The following is an 11672-nucleotide window of genomic DNA, read 5'->3' as shown; positions in this document are numbered from 1 at the left end:
CATTTGGAATGTATAAGAGTAGAGTGGGCATAATTTTGTACGCCGCGGAAAACCATGCTTGGCCTCGGGATAGATGTGGAATTTTCAATTGTTACGAGGAGAGAAATGGGATTTTGAAAAGTGTGGCACGTTTGGGGACGGGTGGCCAATTTAATGCAACTAAGGTTAAATTGTATGGTGCCCCCCTCAACTATAGGCCGATTGAAATAGCTCCCTAACTCTTTTTTTTTTATTTTATTTGCAATTGAGCGATTTTGGTCAATAAAATTAAAACATTTCATCATATTTATTGCTGATTTTAATTAATTTAAGATTTTTTTGGGAATTATCGGTAGCATATATTACATGTAATAATAAAGTGTCATAAAAAAATATTTCATTTATTTTCATAAGTAAAATAACGTCGTGCAGTTTGCATAGATTTAATTGTGATATAATTTATATAACTTTTAAAAAACAAAAATAAAATTTTTTTATGTTTACTTTATTTTAACTCTCTTTTGTTTATAATAGCCTAATAGCTTTCAATATAAAATAGATTCTTGATAATCTTAATCATCTTTTACGATAAAATTGATTAAAGACTGATAGCTAATAAAGCTATTGAAATTAACAAAGTCAACTAACTAAAGTAGGTCAAATTAGAGAAACGAAATCTTTTTCGTTTTGACTTAAGAAAAATTAAAAGTTAAGAACTTAAGATTGCATTGATAGGAACACCTCTGAAAAAAAAAAAGAAAAAGAAAAAGAAAGTAAAGGTAAAGAATAGCTTTCAAAAAAGCATAGAGTCGAGGGGTCTCGTTGCAATTTTAGTTCCCGAGGACAGCGAATATCGTGTTGACTTGTCCCCTCGGCGATCCGAAGAGTCGAACATCCCGTGTGTTGTCCACCACAGCGAAGATCACCTTTCTATGATGACGTGTGATGTGTGATACACGCTTTCCTCTTTTCTGATTGGTCCAAAAATGTGTTTGCTGTTTTGCAACGACAGGTGATCTGGAGAGATAGAGGCGTAGGGAAAGAGACAAAAGAGGGTGAGTAAGACCCGCGGCGATGAGCTCTAATTTGGAATCTTGCGATTTGTTTGTCATTTTTGCATTAAGATTAGTGCCCAGTATCATCCCAATTCACATAGCAAAAAAAATTTGATGGTCGATATTCAAAATTTGATTATATTTTATTTTTTATTTAAACTATTTATTGTACAATTATAAACGAAAGGATTTGCTCGATAGGTAGAACTAAAGATCAGCTTCGTTTAGATCTAGATATAATGTACTCTTGAGTAATACGATTACGAGAAATACAGTATCAGAAATTTCCAACACTTTTCATGCGCTTACGGCGGAATCAGAAGTTGCACCTCGGAGCTTCTGTTTTTAGGTTTGAAAGTCCTGTTTTTGCTTTCTTTTGCCGTAAAAGTTTTAAACTTTGTTGTGCACAAAATATCGCTACTGCCAAAAAATAAAAGTGAATACGACACTAAAGTCGCACTTACTCATATAACCAAAGTGCAAAATATATGAGAGAATATATTAGTGATATACAAATATTTGATCGAAAACCTTTTCGTAGAGTAGCTTCTTTATCTAAGACGCAAGACACGATAGTTTTTGAGTTCTCGAGAGTAGCTGCTTCGAGTTACTGCAACCATTGAATTGAATGCCCCACATTGTGAGCGTTTTCTAACATGAAAAATATATAGGCATTAAGTTGATGAATATGCAAGTTGGGAATTTTGTTGCTTAGTTATTTAAAATCAATGTCTAAATAACAGAAATTAATTTGGAAAAATAAGCAACCAATAAAAGACTTTCTTTGACATAGTCCCAATAAAGGGTGAAAAAAACTAATGCGCCAACTCCAAAATATTCCAATGAAACATAACATAAATAAATATTAGGGTTTCTTGATTGTGAAAACACTGATTTTTTGTTTCTGATATTTTATGCGATTTTTTATACAGCTAATGTATAGTTTCAGTCAAATTAAGTCACTATATGCATAGTTCGACCTAGCTAGAAGAACAGCTATAATTATCACAGCATTATATTTTTAGTAAATTGTTGAAATATATATATACTATGTTAAAGTTGAAATATTCGAGACTAAACAACAGTAACCACCTTGCTAAATTTTGCAATCTACAGGCTCATCAAACATGGTTGAATTTAAAACAAATTTTATGCATCAAAGTTATACAATAAGGAAAATTTTCAATTATGTTTTAGGTAAATTAAGGATTACACGTTATCTACACATAGACTTCAATATATACAAGTTTGGTCATAGCCCAAGCTTTGATAAAAGTTCAATTAATATGAAGTACTAATTAGATTTTGTCATGATCACCAAACGTACCTAATTAAATCTTTTGCAATAATTAATTAGAAGCTCATTGACTTTAATTTCTATTGTACTAATTCTTTTTTACTTTTGAGAACAAAAACCTTTTTCAAAAGAAAAGCCAAAAAAAAATCGTAAGTGGATCTAATAATTAATTTGCATGTAGAATGCATAAAATGAAGCTTTTTTGTAATTTGGGATCTCCAACGTCAAAATTAAAAGTTTAATAACTAAAATAAAATACAACTAAAATTATGGAGACCAATATATATAGTTCTAATTACCCTAATTCTCATTTCACAATCGTTAATTTACAATATAAACTAATTAATTTACAATTTAAGCTGTGTTTTATATTTGGGCCTTTTAGTTCTATTGGTGTTCAAACCAGCTTGAATTTTTTTTGCAATTAACTTGACTTAATATAATCATTATAAAATATTATCACTAGCCACTTAGTTTTATTTAAAATGGGGTCAAAGGAACCACTTTGCAATAAGAAACAATTAAGTGTATATAAAAATTTAAATAAGATAAGTAGATAACGTAAGTTTTTTTNTATATATATTATCGTGTTTCCCTCTTATGTTGCCACATCATTTCTTGGATGCTTTTTTTTTAAAAAAAAAGCATCAAACAATGGATTAGGGAGCTTAATTTTGTATTATACCAAATTTAATGGAGACTTTTTCTTCAAAAAGTAATTAAGAGGATAAGAAAATTTATTAGAACCTAATTAAATAGCCCTAGCTAGTTGCTTAAAGCAAAGTTTTTGCGAAAGGTTTAAGCTGACCAAACATTGCTTAAATGAGTAAATCAGATAGGGCAGGAAAATATTGAATATGTTATTTATTAGTTTTTATTTACTAAAGAAATTTTAAGTAGTTAATTGATTGAAAGTGAAAAACTACAATAATAGCATGGCACCTAGCTATATATGTTTTCCCCAAAATTTTTCTTTTTGAGTAAAAAACTTTCCTTATTGTCTCACTTTCAAAGAGCGTATTATTTGCAATTTTATATTAAAAAAAATTCTACACATAGGGTAATTCAAATATTGGGCTGATGATAAGATGTATTCCTTAGGGACCGTTTCTAGAGCAAGTGGCAAAGGGCTTGGTGGTTGGTACCCGAGATCCAAGTTCCAATCCTAGTTGATTCACATTTCCAGCTAAGTTTATTTCTAAATAAAATAAACGAAGCGGATAGCGTGCTACCTATCTCTCAAAAAAAAAAAAGAAAAAAAAAGATAAGATATGTATTACTTGGATTGACCATCAGGTGAACAGTAGGATATAATTAACCAGCAATTGATTCGAAGTGTAATAACCCTTTGTTTGAGCAATAATGCAATAATGCTATTTTTCAAAAAGTACGTTAATATGGTATAATGTAAGATAAAGTGAACAAAGTCCTTTTTAATAATGCGTGGAAGAATGAATGAAGCAGATAGCTCGCTACCTCATTCTCAAAAAAAAATCAATGCTTGGAAGCTACCATTTCCTAATTAATTTGTGTATATCAAATAATTAATGACATATATAACCAGAATTAGGATACTTTATTATCTATAGTACTAAAGCTCCGGTATTGTAATCTCATTTTTAATTTTACGATGTTCAAATATGATCTATCAAAATTTCAAAATTTTCAATCTTTCAATCTCACAATGTTCAAATATTGTCTACACCGTTAAATATGATTTAGAATATAGTAAGTTCTTAGAAATAAAATTTTAATTTTTTTCGACATTATTTATTTAGTAAGTAAATTATGTCAAAATGAACCATTGAAATTGAACAATCTTTAAAAGTTGAGGATAGAACTTTTAAATTCAAAATTAAGAATGATCATCTTGAGCTAAATAGATTAAAGTATGTTCTATCAAAATTTGAATACATTTAGATTCTTCTACAACGTTAAACTATAAATAACCCATAATATTCATTGAAAATTGACAATTTTAAAATGATTTGATCATAAAGTAAAGTATGTTGAAAAAATATAAAATTTTATTTTTAAAAATTTCAAATACTCTAAATCAGTTTTAAAAATATGAATCGTTGATTTGAATATTTTAAAATTAAAAATAAGACTATAGTATTAGAGCTCCAATACTATAAATAATATAGCAGCCTAACTCAGTATAACCATACCATACCATCCAAATGTTTTTTCCATCTAGTCTTGATTAATTGCTGGTGCAGCATAAGCACGCGCATGGTTTATGTATGATGGAGAAAACAGCTAAAAGGTTTCGTACTCCATTCAATTAAGTCACTACGCACATGGTTTATACATGATGGAGAAAACAGCGAAAGGTACGCTTTATTCGTACTCCATTCAATTAAGTCACTACTCCATTCAATTAAGTCACTATTGACATTCAATGTTTTTTCTTGAGAAATAAAGAGCGAGTTACCCATTTTATTTATTTTATTTAAAAATAAATTTAGCTGGAAATGTAAATCAATTAGGATTCAAAGTTGAGATCTGAAGTACTAACCATCATGCCCTTTGCCACTTGCTTTAAGAACGGTTGGTGTTTTGAAATTCAAGTCGAATAGTGTTATGTAAATATTACTAGATATATCAAGTGTTAGGTTTTGGTTAGATTTGTAGTTAAATCCTATTTGGATAAGAATTAATATTTAAATCTATTTGAGATAAATTAAGATTTAAATATTAATTAGAGGATAAACCTAACTAGATTAGGATTAATATTTAAATCAATTAGAGATTGATTAAGATAGATTTAGATATTAATTAAAGTATGAATCCTAAATATATTAGGATTGGGGTACGTTTTAAGTTGAGCATTATAAATAGGCATTGTGGCTCTCTTTTTGGGTGTAGTACGGCTGGAACCATTGGGGTGTCTTACCAGAGAGAGAAAAAGAGAGAGAGAGAGTTATTTTGTGCACCTAGTGTACGGGTGCACGTAGATGGATTGTCTTTTAGGTTTATAAAAGACGAGAGAAGGATAGAAGAGATTCAAGAAAGAGGGCTCGGGTTGTAGCTACTCTGTGCAGAAGAGAAGTCAGGTGTAATCTTCTCTTATTTAATGAATTTTATTTTACCCGCATATTTTCTGTTTTGATTTTTCTCACTCTTTTAAGATTGTATCAGATTTTACTGAAAAGACGGGTTTATGATAAAAACTCGATTTGACGTTTCCGTTGCGGAATCCCAACAATCGATACCGGATCCACAGCAATCGGTATCGGAGCGGGTTGCGGATTCACGAGATCCGATACCGGGGCGAGTACCGGATTCCCAACATCAAGAATCACTAGTTCCACTAGGAGTGCAAGTATTCGTTGAACCAATCACGCCACTATAATATTATAAAATATTTACAATTCCGACATTGGTGTTTTAAAAGCACAAAACACTTGATGCTTATAAATTTTGTGTCATTAGATTTGCTTTTTCGATCATTTTCATCCGTTAGTTTAAACTATTCAACCAATCACCCACTCAATCTTGAAGACTACTATATAATCTTATTGTTATACTATTAGTAGCACGAAGACTTTTGTGCAATTAAGTTATTTTCAATAACTTTCAAATCAACGATCGGTTTCATTATACCTGATTTATACTATTCAAAGTATTTGAAAACAAAATTTTATAAATTTTCGACATTATTTATCTATCAAACGAGTAATCTAAAAATGAACGGCTGAAAATAAAAAATTCATAAAAAATATTAATAAAAAATTTGAATTTAAGATCAGAGATACTAATCTTACTCTAAATAGTAAAAAAAAATTATAAAAATTTTTATCAGATTTGAATTATTTTACATCGTTAAATTCACAAATATATTACATCGATTATTAAAATTATCAATTTTGAGACCTTTTGATCACTAGCCAAATAATATCGAAAAATTATAAAATTTAATTTTTAAATACTTTCAATAACATACATCAAATCTAGCGGAACTGATCTTTAATTTGAAAGTCGCATCATTAAAAATAACTTGATAATACAAAAACCTCCGCGCTACTGCGGCCTAACTCTCTCTCTCTCTCTCTATATAAATATTACTAAACCTTAACCACTATTATTAGATTCTAACCACGGGCACTATACCTTAAGCCCTATGTCCTAATCCTTCTGCACCAATACACCAATAATATATGGAAATATTCGAAATGAAAAATCTAAAGCATTTCTCTTTATATCCAAGCCAAAATTATAATTTGGCTTACAGAAAAGTTGAGTAGCCATCCTTCTATGATCGGTCACAAGCCATTCAGCTCATCAATCAATTTGCCCACCTGCGCATGTGATGATCCCGCCGCCTCAATAGCGCGTCTCGCCATCTCCCTCACCTCCTCTGCCCTCCTCCTCACCCGCTCCCCCTCCGCATCCCCTCCTTCCATCACGCAGCACACGGCTCTCCTGATCTTCTCCCTTCCCACCTCCCTCTTCTCCTCCTCACTCATCCCCCAATCCCCGCCACCTCCACCACCAGCCGCTCGTTGTAGAATTGCTCCGCGAACATCGGCCACGTGACCATCGGCACCCCAGCCTCCGCGCTCTCCATCACCGCGTTCCACCCGCAGTGCGTCACGAACCCCCCCACCGCCGCGTGCTGCAGTATCGCCCGCTGCGGCGCCCACCCTTCCACGATCATGCCCTTCTCGTTGCTACGACATTCGCTGTCGTACCTGCTTCTCACCACCCACACGTAAAAATGCCCGCAGCTCTCCAGCCCGCACTCGATCTCGCGCAGCTGTGGCGCGGTCAGGCGCGACAGGCTCCCGAAGCAAACGTACACCACCGAACGCTGCGGCTTCGAATCTAACCACGCGATGACACGATCGCGTTGTGCTTCCGCTGCCGCTTTGTCGTCGATTAGAGATAGAGGTCCGACGCACCATGCTTTACGTCCCGTTGTCTCGCGGTAGTGGTCCGCATACTCCGGTTCCAGCTCGTAGAAGCTGTTCACCACCGCACCGTAGCTCTTAAGCTCGGATTCTTTAACTCTTTCCATGAACTCGCTAAATCCGTTTCTTGCACCCGTGGAGTTGTGTAGCTGCGACCGCTTCATCTCTATGCGATGCGGTAGCCCGGGGACTTCTATGGTATCTTTATCGTCGTTTGTACTACTAATGCTTCCGTTCGATATACTTCGATCTACGCTATCCATAACGCAGAGAGGAAAGAAACCCATGGAGTGGAACACGAGCCTTGGTATGTTGAGAGCATTAGCGACCTCTTCTGTGAACGGCATGAACATGTCGGAGACGATGCACGACGGACGGTGCTCTCTGAGGACTCGGTCGAGCGGCTGGCGGAAGCTCTCGAGGGCCGTGAAAAACTCGGGGGACATCTCTGGAGACGTGAGGTTCTCGGCACCATTTGAAGAAGAAGGTAATAGGAGGAGATTGATTGAGTAGCCGCAGTCGCGAGCCCTGTCGATGGTGTCGCGGAGGAAGGGTGTGGCTGTGGGAGTTGCAAGAACGGTGGCGCCGACGCCGCGAAGGACGAAGAGCTTGGCAAGGTTGAGCATGGGGATGATGTGGCCCGGGGCCATGAGGGGGAAGAAGAAGATGTGGAGTTCGTGGGGTTGAGAAGCCATTAGAGAGGAAGGATTTTTTTGGATAGAGATTGAAGGAAAAATGATCTATTGGGTTTTGTTTTTTTTTCCCCCGAGTAAATTACACTTTTAGTCGCGGGTGGAGGTGGTCAGTTATATTGTAGGTGAAAGTGACTTTCTAAAATAATTTAAAATTTACTAATAAAATTTGGCTATAGCAATTAAAAGGAAAAAAATAAACATTTTCATTCAAAAATTTGGATGATCAAAACTTACAATCAAAATACTTAAATAGAAAAAGATACTTAAAGGTTAAGAAAACCTAACACATGTTCTCCACGGCATTTGCTACACACGTGCTTTTAAAAATTAGTTACTATAAACTCCACACAATTTACAAAATATCATAGGATTTGCATTATTTTTTAACATATATGACATTTACGCTACTTTATTTACACATGGCTACAATTTATATTAGTAGAACTCTGGTGTGTTTGTCTCTTAAGGCCATGTAATATGTTTCAGTATTTACTACTGTTGTTTTCATGTCAGATGTCTTTTTCTTCAAATTATTAATTTACTACCTCATTTCGTTGTTTTTTTTTTTTTTTCATATGCTATGTTTTCAAGCCCAATTATTCAAAACTAATTCAATGTAAGTTAAATTCAGAGACATGTAATAATAATAAGGTTGATGGTGATTTTTTCCTGTAAAAGAAGAATTGGAGAAAGATTGATGGTGATTTTTTCCTGTAAAAGAAAAATTGGAGAAACCAAGCGTAGACTACAGATTCTTCNTGAATCTGCTGCACCTACCCCGTTTCCTCTGTGTAGCTCTGCAGTAACTCCTAATTGTGCGTCTCGAGCCGTGGGACTTCCATCCTCAGGTGAAGTTGGCTCTTCACCATTAATGAGATCCTTGCAAGCCAATAACTCTTTGCCAACTTCGTCTGCCCACGCCACTCGCTTCACAGCCTTCTTCCTCTTCCAGTCTCCTTGTGGCCTCAGCATGGTCACTCATTCCTCATGCCACTGTAAAATTAGAAAACAAACCTCAATGCTTGTTTAGTTGTACTTGACATTGGTGGGACTTTGATTTTTCTTCTTCTTCTTCTTCTTCTTCGATCTTCTTCTTCTTTTCTCACTCTTTCTCTCTTAATTTTTACCTCTTCTCCATGGAGCTCATCCCTCCTCTTTTTTTTCTTTTTTCCCCTTCTTTTTGACAGAAATTTTTTGATAAGTAAAAAAAAAAACAGGTGATTTTTACCTCTTCTGGTTTTTTGATAAAAAAAAAAACAGGTGGTTTTTTGATAAGAAAAAAAACAGAAATTTTTACCTCTTCTGGCCTACCGGACAGAAATTTTTTTTCTTTTTTCCCCTTCTTTTTTTTCTTTTTTCCCCTTCTTTTTGACAAATTTTTTGATAAGTAAAAAAAATTAAACCATAGAAGAATATTATATAACACTTTGAATCAACCAATGGCAATTAAAACAAAATACACTATATTAATTAAAAAGAGGAGTTGAAAGTTGACCCTACAAACTATCATTATGACTTTTTCTTTTACACTTTATTGAAATTGAAATGTAAATCTTATACTCTATTTATCAGATAGGCGAAACTATTTTATTCGCGACTAGCAAAACATCTCTCCTCGTTTAACAGACGGTGTAGATCATACACTGCATCCGAGATGTACGGCTGGCATAGCTCAAGATCTATCGTACTGTGGTACGCCTCACACAATCCGAAACGAACGGAGCGAGCGAACGACGGCGCCCGCCAAGTGTTCGACTCGGATCCCGGATGACACCCGATGGTCGCCAATCACAGCTGCTTATTCCTCCTCGCGAGCAGCTCCTCCATCAACTCCCCCAGTTCGTTATACGACGAGNCTATCTCTCTCTCTCTCTCTCTAATTGTTTGATAGAAATAACTTGAATTAAAATAAAATGTTAAGCAGGTGTTAGCTTATAAGACGGAGATTTCATGTGTACTTAATGTAGGATCCGCGTGATGCGGCAGCTGATTTTATAGCAGTAAATCAATATGTACAGTATTTAGTAAAACCGATATATATCATTGTTAGCTTTCATACTCGGAATACACAAAAAATTCAAAAAAAACTTAGAAAATATATTCTTTCAATGTATAAAAATGATGGTAGGAATCTCAACTCTGTATTAATTAAATATGTGGATCAAAATATTAGCAAAAGTAGATAATTAAGTTCCAAATATAAGAATTGCGAACAATACATCCTCTCTTCTTATGCTACTTTGTATAAAAATTTTATTTAAAAAATAAAAAAAATCAGATAAACTATTACTATATGCTAATTTGTAATCTAAGCTTCCCTTCAAATTGACTTCCTACGACAGTATATTTCACCTTTTTTTCTCTCCTGGTTCAAAAAATTAAATTATTACCCCGTACTTTAAAAAATTATATTTAACTATCATGCTTTAGCGCAATGTTTTTTTAATTTACTATCATATGATTTTTTAAAAAATTTTACTTTATTGTCCTATTTGACAGAAATTTTTTTTTTTTTGAGAAAAAGGTAGCAAGCTACCCGCTTCATTCAATAAGTAGATGAAATAAGCAACATGAGTGAGGCATCAAGGCCTCAAGGAAGNCGCATCTCTGCGGCCTCCTCCGTCGCCCCCATCAGCCTCCGCACCGCCCCCTCCACGGCCGCCGCCGCGATCACCTCCCTCTCCTCCAGATTCGACGCGAACTGCTTCGACCCCACGCCGACGCCGATCCTCTGCACCTCCACGATCAGCTTCTCGTTGAAGAACTGGTCGGCGTAGAGCGGCCACGTGATCATCGGCACCCCGGCGCTCACGCTCTCCAGCGTCGAGTTCCACCCGCAGTGCGTCACGAACCCCCCCACGGCTCTGTGGTTCAGTATCAGTATCTGCGGCGCCCACCCTTTTATAATTAGCCCCTTCCCCGTTCGCTCAATTCGCTCCTCGAACCCCTCCGGGAGCCAATCCGGTCCCTGTTGGTCGGCGTCCTTCACTACCCAGATGAACTCCCGCCCCGAGGCTTCGAGACCGGCCGCGATCTCCCTCAACTGCGCGTTCGAGAAGTGCGACAGCGTGCCGAAGCACACGTAGACGACGGAGCCGGGGGATTTGCTGTCCAGCCAAGCAGAGCGACACGGGCCCGACGAGCCAGGTCCGAATGCCGACCGCGTTCCGGTAGTGATCGGCGTAGTCGGGCTCGAGCTCGTAGAAGCTGTTCGCGACGACGCCGAAGCTGTTCTCGTTGGCCTCGGCCGCGAGCTTGGAGAAGTTCCAAAGCTCGGGGTTCCTGGAGGGGTCGGGCAGCTGGGTCGGGAGCATCTCGACGCGGTGGGGGAGGCCGGGGAGGGGGACGAGGCCGCGGGGGTCGGCGGCGGCGTGGTGGTCGTGGCGGTGGAAGAAGGCGTGGGAGGCGCAGCAGGCGAAGAGGCCGGTGCCGTTGAAGGCGAGGCGGGGGACGGCGGCGGCGGCGGCGGAGGCGGCGGACCAGGGGAAGAAGGCGTCGGAGACGACGGCGTCGGGGCGGAGGTCGGCGAGGACGCGGTCGAAGGGGCGGCGGAGGAGGGGGAGGGCAACGGAGAAGAAGCGGGCGCGCATGTCGGCGGAGGCGAGCGCGGGGCCGCTCTCGACGCCCGGGGGCAGGCCGGACTCGGCGGAGGGGAAGGGGATGAGGCGGAGGGAGATGCCGGGGAGGAGGGGGAAGCGGCGGTTGAAGCGGTCGATGGAGGGGAGGAGGA

The 11672-nt window shown here is 37.6% G+C and overlaps 2 protein-coding genes across 2 annotated transcripts; both read right to left on the bottom strand.

Annotated features, from left to right (window-relative positions):
- LOC109717153 (scopoletin glucosyltransferase-like) lies at positions 6800–8449 on the bottom strand. The gene has a single exon (XM_020242826.1). It carries the CDS (start codon positions 7940–7942, stop codon positions 6800–6802), a length of 1143 nt encoding a protein of 380 aa, XP_020098415.1. The 5' UTR covers positions 7943–8449.
- Positions 10533–11670, bottom strand: LOC109717152 (UDP-glucose flavonoid 3-O-glucosyltransferase 7-like; the record flags this gene model as incomplete). The annotated part of the gene is given in 2 exon segments (XM_020242825.1): positions 10533–11061; positions 11063–11670. Coding segments are annotated over 2 exon segments (1137 nt in total), but the record flags the coding sequence as incomplete, so codon positions are not given.

The sequence above is a fragment of the Ananas comosus genome, linkage group 11, assembly GCF_001540865.1.
Source record: "Ananas comosus cultivar F153 linkage group 11, ASM154086v1, whole genome shotgun sequence".
Lineage (NCBI taxonomy): Eukaryota > Viridiplantae > Streptophyta > Magnoliopsida > Poales > Bromeliaceae > Ananas > Ananas comosus.
This window is presented reverse-complemented; position numbering and strand designations above follow the sequence as displayed.

Bases quoted from the DNA above. Each gene is read 5' to 3' on its own strand.
- LOC109717153 (XM_020242826.1), bottom strand. From the start codon at position 7,942: ATGGCTTCTCAACCCCACGAACTCCACATCTTCTTCTTCCCCCTCATG.